Here is a 12,523-nt window from a genome sequence, read left to right on the forward strand (position 1 = left end):
AATCAGGATGGTCTTGATCTCCTGACCTCGTGATCCGCCCGCCTCGGCCTCCCAAAGTGCTGGGATTACAGGCGTGAGCCACAACGCCCGGCCAAAATGCTTATTTCTTTCATGGTCATTTCTGTTTTATCATCATACACGTATGATTTGTGGACTTTGAAAACCCTACTGGCTTTATGTCTTTATTGTTTCTTTAATACCATTTTCCCCCTTGTTACACAAGCAGGCAAATCTCTAAAAACATACCCTGAAAGGAGTTAAATAGCCTCAAATGGATTAAAAACTGGCAAAGCTTTGACCTATATAGTGAAATGTCTCACCATAGCTCCTGCTCTAGAAGAACAGTTAAGAAGCTGGACACTTAGGTGTTTCGTGAATTTTACTCAAAGCCTGACCAAGCTGCCCTGAGGGGCTGCAGAGTTCAAAGTCACAGGGGCCTGGTTGTGGCCCTGCTCCCCTCTCCTTGGAAATTTCTATAAATTCAGCAAAGGATAGTCCTGAGATAAGAGGCTGCTAACACATTAGAAAAAAGAGCATGCACACTTATTATTCACTTTCTTTAAGCCTCTCATGAGGTTTGTGTTAGCTGATCATTCACCAGCTTGTTATACATTTCTAAAGAGGCAAAGAGCAAAACGGAATAGAGAGGCCACCTGAGTTAGAGGAAGAAATGTAGCAGTTGTACACTGATGGAGTGAAGATGCTAGCTAGCTATGCAGTGAACACATACATGATTTTTTTTTTTGAGACAGTCTCGCTCTGGTGCCCAGGCCTCAGACTCCCGAGTAGCTGGGATTACAGACCAGGATGACGCTAGGGCCCAAGGTTACATCTTCATCTTATTTCCAAAGCTCTGTTATTTTCTTTCTTTCTTTTTTTAAAGACAGAGTCTTGCTCTGTTACCCAGGCTGGAGTGCAGTGGCACAATCTCGGCTCATTGCAACCTCTGCCTCCTGGGTTCAAGCTATTCTTGTGCCTCAGCCTCCTAAGTCGCTGGGATTACAGGCATGTACCACCATGCCCGGCTGACTTTTGTATTTTTAGTAGAGACGGGGTTTCACCATGTTGGCCAGGCTGGTCTCGAACTCCTGGCCTCAAGTGATCCACCTGCCTCGGTCTTTCAAAGTGCTAGGATTGCAGGCATGAGCCATCGTGCTCAGCCAATGCATCTTTTACAATTTTGCATGGGGTTAAAAACACTCTAGTTAAGCCATTTGCCAAGAATTGAAATGTTTTCTACTTTTACTTTCAGTGAACCAGAAATTACCAAACCTAGACACACCCAGATTCATCAAGGTGTAGACATAATTGAGGCGTTACAGGTGAGCTCAACATGCAAGAATTAGATGGACTTCTCTGGATGTGCAAATACTACCCTGGTCTATCTTTCTGAAATTGACATAATGCTAAAAACCTGGATGGGTTGTCAGCTGAAATATTGCTGGAGAGATATGCTAGAGCTGCTAACTATAGTGCTAGAAAAATCTCTTCATATTTACATCAAATACAACAGCAGAAAAACTGATTTCACTAAACACAATTCAAGAACCATCTGATACAGCCAGAGAGAAAAGTAGCTTCCATACTCTACAAATTTTATAAAACATTTACTTCAAAACAACTATCACTCTCTTGAAAAGCTATAATTATTTTTTCTCCTACCTTGTTCCTAAGCCATTTTAGGAAAAATGTAAATATGGTTGAAGTGGAAAGAGACTTACTTGCCAAGGGAGGCTACAGTAAAAACGTCAGTGAGAATTCTCTCTGCATGCTAATGGGCTATTCTGGCCTACCTGGCTCATTCCTTTTTTACCAAACTCCTGTGTACTAAATTTTCCCTGTCAAGATCCTTTTAAAACCATATTTATGGTTTATGTGACATAAGAGATACAAATCTTCACATCATCATCATCATCATTTTACGCAAACTGTCTACAATCTGATCAGCTCTTTAACCCCCCACTCACAAAAGCAGACATAAATAAATGTGTTAGTGACATGTTTAAAAACTCAAATCTGAGACCTTTCCTCCAGCAGGGAGCCCTACTCTCAAAATATTGCCTTTGAATATACTGTACGTCTTCATTTCTCAAACATGTACTGAGCACCTACTAGAAGTAACAAGGAACGTAAAGATAGAAGACAAGAAACTAAAAAAATCTGGAACCTACAAGTCAGGGGAGGTAAGGATGTGAACACAAGTGAGGAGAGGCAGCTCCTGGCAAGGGGCTGGGGCTGGGGCAGCTGCGCCTGTGAGGACCATGAGAGGTGAGCGGAAGTGAAATTCAGCCACTGCCTCATGCTCTGGCAAGGGCTGCAACCCCCACAAAAGCACAGGCCCCATCAGCTGGCATGTGGGCATCATTGGGCTGGAGGAGACCCTATAATAACCAAGAGACTAGAAGACTTAGGACGGGAGCTTGGATCTATTCCAAATCTTTTTTTTTGAGAGAGTCTCACTTTAGTCACTCAGGCTGGAGTTCAGTGGCACGATCTCGGCTCACTGCAACCTCCATCTCCTGGGTTCAAGCGATTCTCCGGCCTCAGCCTCCTGGGTAGCTGGGATTACAGGCACCTGCCACCACGCCCGGCTAATTTTTGTTCTTTTTTAGTAGAAATGGTGTTTCACCATGTTGGCCAGGCTGGCCTCGAATTCCTGACCTCAGGTGATCATCCTGCCTTGGCCTCCCAAAATGCTGGGATTACAGGCATGAGCCACCATGCCCGGCCCCAAATCAGTTTTAAGGCCATGATTGGTAAGAACAAAAAGACACTCAACATGAAACAGATGATTTAAAAAGTCCTCAACACCCTCCAAACACAAAGCCATCATGGTACTGAATCTGCAGCAAAGGATATATTTTAACACTCATAGAATGCTCAGTTCGGAGTTACCTTGGTGATCAACGTAAGGCTTGAAGGCCTGGAGGATTTTTGGCACAGCCACGCCCATGTCAAGTTCCGTCAGAGTGAGTTCATTCATAAAGTAGGGGAGCTAGAGGAAACAAGCAAACAATGAGTGAGACCCATAAGCAACCTATAAAACATGCTGTTAGAAGTCAACATGCTTCCGGAGAGGGACATACCATTTATGTGACAAAAACATAATGTGCACACATCATGTACTAGGCTTCATAGTCCAGACAGAGCCATGAAGAGGTCAGGCCAGGGCCTGGCTCTCACGGGTTTACAACAGAAAGGCAGAAACAGGTAAATATGTAGACAGTATACTTCCAGAGAGTGATCAGTGCTGCAAAGAACATCAAGCAGGTAATGGGCAGAGGGAACATGGGGGTGGCTGTTTTGGCTGAGGTCAGGGACAGCTTCCCTGAGGAGTGGCATTTGAGCAGAGACCACCTATGGAGAAGAAGTCAGTCATGCTCATTAACAATACCCTACATTTGCTGACGTAAGGGAAAACAGACCACTCTCAGATTCTCGGTGGGGAGTAAGAAACTGCTACCACAAGGCCAGGTACAGTGGCTCATGTCTGTAATCCCAGCACTTTGGGAGGCCAAGGTGGACAGATCAGTTGAGGTCAGGAATTCAAGACCAGCCTGGCCAACATGGTGAAACCCCGTCTCTACCAAAAAATACAAAAATCAGCCAGGCGTGGTGACATGCACTTGTAGTCCCAGCTAGTCAGAGAGGCTGAGGTGGGAGGATCACTTGAACCTGGGGGCGGAGGTTGCACCACTGCACTCTATCTAGCCTGGACAACAGAGCGAGACTCTGTGTCAAGAAAAAAAAAGAAAAGAAATTGCTACATTTCCGATAGGCAAACTTACACCTGTATGAAAATCCTTGAAAAACAGCACATCCTGGCCGAGCGTGGTGGCTCATGCCTGTAATCCCAGCACTTTGGGAAGCCGAGGCAGGCGGATCATGAGGTCAAGAGATTGAGACCATCCTGGCTAACACGGTGAAACCCCATCTCTACTAAAAATACAAAAAATTAGCCGGGTGTGGTGGCACGCACCTGCAGTCCCAGCTACTCAGGAGGCCAAGGCAGGAGAATTGCTTGAACCCGAGAGGCGGAGGTTGCAGTGAGCTGAGATCGTGCCACTGTACTCCAGCCTGGGTGACAGAGCGAGACTCTGTCTCAAAAAAAAAAAAAGAAAAATAGCACGTCCTTTGACCTCATGCTGGACATTTTCTGTGTGCCCTGCCAGATCTACACACTACCCCCAGTGGTTGGTCGGTGTGAACTGTGCCAACGGTCTCCCTTACCCTCCAGCTTCTGGTTGGGCATGGCCATGGGATACACCAACGGGCAGTGGATGGGGAGGCACACGGAGAAGAGTGTTGTTGGGCATTTGTCCCCCCGATCTACCGAAGGCCACAGCTCCTGTAACACAGGCAGCCTCTCCACACAGCTGCCCTGCCCAAGTTCTGGAAACTGTTCCTTGTCTTTGCCACTCCAGGGAGAGTAACAGCTCCCACTTCTGCTAGCTCTGGAGTGTAGCACTCTCCCTATGGGTTTTTCTCCATCTGCCCACACCTTTATAAATATTTCCTTCAGCAAACTCGCCCCAGAGTTACTTATCTGAGTGTGCCATCTGCTTCCTGCTGGGACCCTGACTAATACGCCCAAATCTATCCGTAGGAATTTATTCTACAGGAAATAACGTAAGAATACTGGCATCATGCTTAAAAATTCCTACTTCATCTCAAGCTTATAGAATTAATTCATCTATATTTTCTCTGCTTGCATTTGTGGATGTATATGTATTTCTTAAAAATATTTATTCTATTCATAATTTTAGTGTAAGATGTAAATTAGGGATCTAGCTTAATTTTTCCCCCAAATGGTTGGTCAGCAATCTCAACCTATTTATTCAGCAACGAACATTTGCCCTACTAATCTGTTCCGCCACCTTGAAGTACTAAATTCCCACTGCACTGGAGTCTGTACCGAATTTCCACCAGTATCAAACTGCTTGACTACTTTAGCTTTCTAATACACTTCAGCTTTACAATATACTTTTAAATCTGGCAAGTCCCTCTCCTTTTTTTTCTCCCAGAATTCTCTTAGTTATTTTCATAAGTATTTTTCCAGTTGAATGTTACAATAGTTTTATAGAATTTAGAATAAAATTAAGAGGTTTTTGAAAATTAAATGTAAACTAAATATTCCACATAAAATGAGGTAGCATCTAGTCAGGCATGGATTTAACGCCTAACTTGGCTGGACCTCTTCAGCTGTTTCTCTGCAGAGAAACATAAACTTTCAGGATTCACCAATCAGAGAATGTAATCTCTGATAGAATGTAATCTGTGATTTTTTGTTGGGGGAAAGGGTTATGTTAAAGAGGTTATAATGTCTATGATGAACAAAATGTGAGTAGAGACAGTGTTCAAAGGCATAGTTTTGAATTGGTGTTTGCTATATTTGGAAAACCTTTTTCCAAAGCATTAATGTTGTAAGTGGTGTTGGCCTATCAACCTACAAAATGCTACTTGGCCAAGAATGTAACCAAAGTCTTGCACACTTGCCCTGTCCTTTTTGTCCACTGTTGTCATTCAAATGCCGTGCTTCAGGGAGCATGCCAAGTTAGAGAGACTTCCAAGGGAGAGCCAGGGAATACTGTTACCTCCAACAGTGTTTCTTTTCCTTTTTTTGAAACAGGATTTTGCTCTGTCACTTGGGCTGGAGTGCAGTGGTGCAATCATGGCTCACTGTAGCCACAACCTCTTGGGGTGAAGCAATCCTCCCACCTCAGCCTTCTGAGTAGCTGGGACTATAGGCACATGCCACTATCACGCCTGGATAATTTTTTTATTTTTTGTAGAGATAGGGTCTCGCTATGTTGCCTAGTCTAGTCTCAAACTACTGGGCTCGAGATTTCCTCCACTTCGGCCTCCTGAAGTGCTGGATTACAGGCATGAGCTACCATGCCTGGACATCCAACGGTGTTTCTATGGGAATGTCAGTCTGACACTGAGCCACAGGAGTGAGGGCAAGGCCAGCAAAGAGTTCTCCATGTCAGGCCTTCCAGGGAACCAGGGGATCGGGGAGATCTGTGTCACAGGGGAAAGCTCACGCTCCTCTAGACACCACTTTCCTATCCCCATTTTGGCTCTTGACTGGCTATTAACCAATACCCACTCACTACTAGGCTTAAGGCTTAGTTCCTCCCAGGGGTACTTGGATATTTGGTGGCAATCAGTTCTTTTGGTAGGGGTGGTGACAGCTTCAGAATTTGGTAATATCCTTCTGCTTTCCTGTTTCTTCTGTTACCAGGGGCTCCTCTGGTCTGCAGGCACTTCACAGTGAAGCAGATCAGGAGGGGGTGGAGGGCATGGATGGAACTCACTGCCCACCTCTAGCCTCTGGCACTGCTGCATCTAGGCCACACTTCTCCACTCTAACCTTTTAGTACTTCTGACCTCAAAAAACAAAAGGAAGTTTAAGTCTGTGAACTACAAACGCCTCCATGATAATCAACAGGAGAAAATGAAAACAGTCTTTCCCTCAACTTTCTCCAGGATGAGGGGGGCACCTTCACAAACAGGGCAGAGGCTCTGTGGACTTCCAGCTCAAGAGAGAAGGGTGGGACCTCTCAAACCAGTTTGGTTTTGTTGTTGCTGCTGTTGTTTTTACAGATGGGAGTCTTGCTCTGTCACCCAGGCTGGAGTTTGGTGATGCGATCATAGCTCAGAACTCCTGGGTTCAAGTCATCCTCTCGCCTCAGCAACCCAAGTTTCTGGGACTATAGGTGTGCACCAGCACTCCTGGCTCAAGTTGGTTTTGGAATGCTTGTAGCAGGGGAGCAGCATCCCATCTGGAGTTCAAGTATGTCCTCCTTTCTTTTTGCACACTGCCAGGAACTGCAGCCCTCCTGCTCAGGGAAGGGCCCCTCTTGCTTAGGGAAGGGCTCGAGATAGACTCTGGGAAAAGAGCAGGGCCAGCCCTACCCATATGCCTTCACCTGGAACTCAAGCCCTCCATCATTTCCAAAAACGTGGAGAGGCTGAGTGAGCTCTAGATTGGCTACTGACACCGCATCTCCCAACACAGAGGGTTACTGCTACCTGTTGTCTCCTGCTATGGAACTGGCTAGCAGAAGCACATTCAACCCTCAAACTACCTCAGGAACACAAACAGGCTGACACTTGTCAACAGAGCCCTCCCCCAAAATCTGCCTTGAAATCCACCCTTCTGGCTCAGAGGGCAGCCCCTCCTTCCTCTTTCTCAGGAGCTGGGGAAGAAGGGACACTGGCCCACAGACAGCAGCCAGAGTTTGACGAGGCAGGAAAAGCTCTGTTCTTTACTCAAAAGAACAACAGAAATCAACCTGAAGCTCCTCTATGCCCATATTTTCCTTCTAATCTAGTTTATCATAGTTCACTGTTTCTTAGTCTAGCGTCCTTGAACTTTCTGAGATAATGGGCAAAATTTTGTGTCAACGTGTTTTTCTAGTGAAAGGATCTCACAGGTTTCTGCTTCTCAAAAATATCTCTGATCCATACAACTTCAGAGCTACTGACTTAAGCTACTGACAGTGTTTGGTGAGGATTTGGGATCCAAAGTGACTCTTCCTTGGCTGGGTCTTCATTGGGTCAAAAACTTAATTTAAAAGAACCTCGAGATCCTCAATAAGGTCTCCTGGTTGGCAAATGAGTCATTTAATGACAGCCATACTTACACAGTTCAAACTCACTTCCAACTGGGCCTGGATTAGCACCACAGTGTTTCTTCAGCAAAGAGAGCCCAAAATAAAGTACCATCTGGCCAAAAAGTAAAGGTCAAACACAGACACACTTAAAGTGCAGTGCTAACTTTCCCAGCTTGAGAGGGAGCACAGCCTGGGAAAGAGGGCTTAAGTAGTCTGGTATTTTCCTCAGTCAGTTTACTAAGAGGCCTTAAGTAGTCTCATGTTTTCTTCAGTGAGTATACTAAGAGGCCTTAAGTAATCTGTATTTTCCTCAGAGGATATACCATGTGGCCTAGACTGCTGTGGGGCTGGGTGGGCTCTGGATGTACAATTTAAGTTCTTTTCCAACATAAAAATAACAATTATATAAGACAAATTGGTTACAAGAGCTCACATTTTCCCAAACCAAATTCTGGATTATCACCTAAAGTGGATAACAACGAGGGCACCACAAGAAAATGAGTAAACATTAACGTTCACTAAGCCCCCAGTTAATCATAAGGTCAGTCTGTGGTCAAGGTCAGATGTGCTGTTTGAGAACTTACTACCCTCATATGTTATATGCTTAAACTAAGTTATTTTTCACTTAGGACATAAGGGTACAAAACTTCCAGAAATGAAGAAGTATAGAGGATTAGGAGCCTCTTGTGTGGAAAGTGATACCTTTATTTTGCTGAGTTTCATTTGGATCTTCTTAGACACCAGATCAGACCAGTATTTCTCTCCTAAGAAGTCCCAAAATATTCTTCCAAGCAAGGCATTCACCCAGGCTTCCTGTTCTTCCTCCTCAGAGGGTGGAGCCTCTGGCAACTGGCAAAAGAAAAGGGACCAAAATTAGCTAGAAAGCAACTGCAGAATAAGACAGGTGCTTATTTTTATAAAGTCACTGAAGGTCCCTCCTTATAGAAACAGGAGATCACAGGAGTCATTCTCCTTCCCTATAAATTACAAGTCGCACATTATATTGGTGACTAGAAAAGGGGAGAAATGAAAGCTGCCATCATAGCTAAAACCTTCTCTTTGTCTGTTTTCTTTTTCTACCAGTCTTTCTGTACACCAGTTAATATTTCATACAATTAGCTTAGCCAAACTGCTCTGCCTCCAAATTAGCTTGGTATCAACATTATGCATCAGTGACACATCTGATAAAATGCCTGCCCATCTTTCTTCAAGCTAAGGCTTGGACGTGTAATTGTCAAGCTGGTGCTCATCCAGGCAGACACCACAGTTTCCCAACGGTCAGGACTCAAGTTCAGCCTGAACCCTGTGAGGTCAAAATACTCCTGGGATGCTTAAAAATACTGACGCCTGGATCCTACCCCCAGAGTCACTGATTTCAGTGAGCATAAGGAGTTTCAGACACTCCCTTGGTAATGTAATCAACAGGCAAGACAAAGAATCACAGATCTGGATTAGAGAGAGCTGCTCTCAGGGCTTCCATGAAACATCTACAGCTGTTCTCACCAATCTAGGCCCAGTGAAATACCCCGATCCTTACTTCCATTTGATACGATCCATCTGAAGCATCTGCTGTGGCCCATGTGTGAGGTGGGGGAGAGAGCGAATCTGAGTCTCTGATTTCCTTGGCTAATCATTAGACTATGCACTCTGGCCTGGAGGGGGTCAGGGATGGAAATAAAGAAGGGGTAAAGAGCAGCACCCACAGACGGTGTTGTAAGGTTTATGCGGTTGGTGCAGGCACGGGCTGAGAACTCAGTCATGTAGCAGCTGTCCACTGACTACATGCCAGCCCTATGGGCACACTCCTGTCTCAGGTCCACTCATGTCTCACAATACCCTGAAAAGACAGGAACTTTACTTCCATTTTAGAAATGAGTGCAGCGCCTGACACAGAGTCCTGTTCTCCCGTCCTCTATCTGCTCTGTCCTGTGTGTGGCGGTGGGGGGTGGGGGAAGGGTAGCTGGCCCCCTGATATAGCAGGCATTTTCCTGTGCTGAGGTCTCCAATTAGACTGTAGCCTTGCAGAAACAATGAGCTTTGGAAAGCAAATATTAAGATTTAGAAATGCAGAATCTGTGAATTATTCCCCCTTTCCCCTCCCTCTATGGCGTCTATAAGTGCATCTGTTCTGCCCTCACGGGCTGGCTGCAGCTATAACACACACTAGACACTCTCATCACCTCCACACTTTGTGCTTGTGTATTCATGCCAGTGCTATCCATTCTGGGCAGCTGTGTGCCTGGGTCAGTGGTATGGTGCACATGTTGTTGCTTGGTGTGTGTGGATTTGAATCTGCAGATCTGATTGTGAGTACTCCCAAGGCCTACAGCACACAGCTCCACGCAATCATTCTGAAGCTTGGTGCTCACCAGTCACTGAGCTGTGCCTGAGCCAGCACACTGCTCATCGCAGCTCTCTGCTAGTCTTGCTAAGAGGTGAGGCCAGCTGGACTTCCTGGGTCCAGTGGGGACTTGGAGAAATTTTCTTACAAGAGGGTTGTAAAAACGCACCAATCAACACTCTGTAGCTAGCAAGAGGATTGTAAAATGCATCAATGAGTGCTCTGTAAAAACGCACCAATCAGTGCTCTGTAAAATGCACCAATCAGCACTCTGGTGTAAAACGCACCAATCAGCAGGATCCTAAAAGTAGCCAATCGCAGGGAGGATTGAAAAAAGGGCATTCTGATAGGGCAAAAACGGAACATAGGTGGGGACAAAAAGAGAATAAAAGCTGGCCACCCCAGCCAGCAGCCATGGCAACCCGCTCGTGCCCCCTTCCACGCTGTGGAAGCTTTGTCCTTTTGTTCTTCACAATAAACCTTGCTACTGCTCACTCTTTGGGTCTGTGCCACCTTTAAGAGCTGCAACACTTACCACTAAGGTCCATGGCTACATTCTTCAAGTCAGGGAGACCACAAACCCACTGGCAGGAAACAGCTCCGGACACACTTCCACAGCCTGTGCCCTCTCTTTCTGGGGGCCTAGGGTTCGCTTACATTTTTCAATCACATGTCACTGCAGGACTTTATATTCTACAGGAGTCCTTCAAATTTGAGTTTTCAAAGGTCTCCCTTATGAACGTTGGTGAGTCTCATTTAAAAAAAAAAAAAAAGTTTAAAAAAGAAGGCATGCTGGTCAGCCCATTTCAGAAGACATGGATCTGCCTCACTCTTCTTAATGGACACGGATTCTATCTGGGCTTTTCTAGTACTGTGACGTTTTCTGTCTTTAACCAAGACATTTTCCATCACTACGTCCTGGATGGAAGGGCAAGAGTCTGCAGCGGTGAATGCTTGGCCATGCCACAACTTATACATGTTTTTTTGAATCCCTTTTCTCTCTGACTGAACAGTCCCTTCCCAGCCCCCAGGGTAACTCGTTCAGCTTTTCTGAGGTTACTGTCTTTGAATCCCATCCAATTATTTATACAGACTTCTGCATAAACACTCATCCAAGGGCAATGCCCACCTGGCCCCTCAGACAAGTACTAAGTTGCTGCCCAGGTAAGACACCACATGTCTTACTTTAGATGTGTAGGTTACACAAGAGAATAAGTTACTTTTTCCCTTCCCTAGAGGGAGCATCTACCCTTTATTAGCCTTTCTTTACAACCCTAGTTACTCACAGGGAAACAGTTTTAGCACAAAATAGCAAGAAACAAAGGCTATTTCACAATGTATGTCCAAGCCAATGGCATATGATGTGGTAAACAAATTTCTGAAATAACCGACACGCAGGTTTTTTTTTCAACAGTTCCTTTTTCCAATGCAAGCTTCTCTCCACAGACACACTGGGAACAAAGAAAAATTCCAGAGCAGAACATCGATAATGCATCAAAGAAGCTTCGTGAGGGAAACCTGGATTCGACAGCCTGCTAGGAAGTCTCAACAAATGTCATAAAAATTTAAGAGCTTAAAGAATCAATGTGCATACATTTCCTAATATCACCATTTGGCTATAGGATGAAATGTGTGGAGGATATTCATTTCACCATCTCAACTGTATATGAAATGGTAACTTTCCAAAAATGGCTTCCAAATAAGTGTAGAGAAAATTCAATGGTTTGAAGCTGAAGCAAGCCCATCAAAACTGCGTAGCTCTTGGGATATACGTTATTTAAAACTAACCTCTCAAACTAAAGTAGGACAGATTTACTGAAGTCTGTGGTGTAACATTTCCTATTAAAAACGGCCAGGAGGCCAGACCAGCTTTTCTGTTACAAAGAGTGTGTAGTGCCCCCAGTCCTCTTTGGCCACACCCAGTGTACTGCCAGGGGGGGTTGCATAAGGGACAGTGTGGTCCAGGAGATGACACAGCGGAGGACCCTACCCCTGTGTTTGTTTGTTTCCCTTGATTAAAAAAAAATGCATATGTACTGTAGAAAACATCCATAATCCCGCTACTCAGATTTAAAACATTTTAAACATTATTTAAAACATTTTTACTATATTTTCTTTCAGTCTCTTTTCAGTGTATATAAACATTTAAGAATATAGAACTTTTAAAAAGCAAAATTAGGCCGGGCGTGGTGGCTCATGCCTGTAATCCCAGCACTTTGGGAGGCCGAGGCGGGCAAACCATGGAGGCAAGAGATTGAGACCATCCTGGCCAACATGGTGAAATCTTGTCTCTATCAAAAATACAAAAATTAGCTGGGCATGGTGGTGCATGCCTATAGTTCCAGCTACTCAGTAGGCTGAGACAGGAGAATGGCTTGAGCCCGGGAGGTAGAGGTTGCAGTGAGCCAAGACCGTGCCACTGCACTCCACCCTGGCAACAGAGCAAGACTCTGTCTCAAAAAAAAAAAAAAAAAAAGCAAAATTAGATCTAGCTACATGGTTTTGTATTCTTTTTTTTTTGAGAAGGAGTCTTGCTCTGTCACCCAGGCTGGAGTGCAGTGGC

General features: G+C 44.9%; 1 protein-coding gene across 1 annotated transcript in view; it reads right to left on the bottom strand.

Moving 5' to 3' along the window:
- The window catches only part of TEX2 (testis expressed 2), an 88,635-nt gene that overhangs the window by 28,073 nt on the left and 48,039 nt on the right, over positions 1-12,523 (bottom strand). The window contains exons 6-7 of the mRNA XM_011997112.1: positions 8,322-8,468; positions 2,896-2,995 (exon numbers count right to left, since the gene is read on the bottom strand). Of these exons, the coding sequence (XP_011852502.1) occupies positions 2,896-2,995; positions 8,322-8,468 (247 nt within the window). The remainder of the gene's footprint in view (positions 1-2,895; positions 2,996-8,321; positions 8,469-12,523) is intronic.

Source organism: Mandrillus leucophaeus, unplaced genomic scaffold (assembly GCF_000951045.1).
Source record: "Mandrillus leucophaeus isolate KB7577 unplaced genomic scaffold, Mleu.le_1.0 Scaffold530, whole genome shotgun sequence".
NCBI lineage: Eukaryota > Metazoa > Chordata > Mammalia > Primates > Cercopithecidae > Mandrillus > Mandrillus leucophaeus.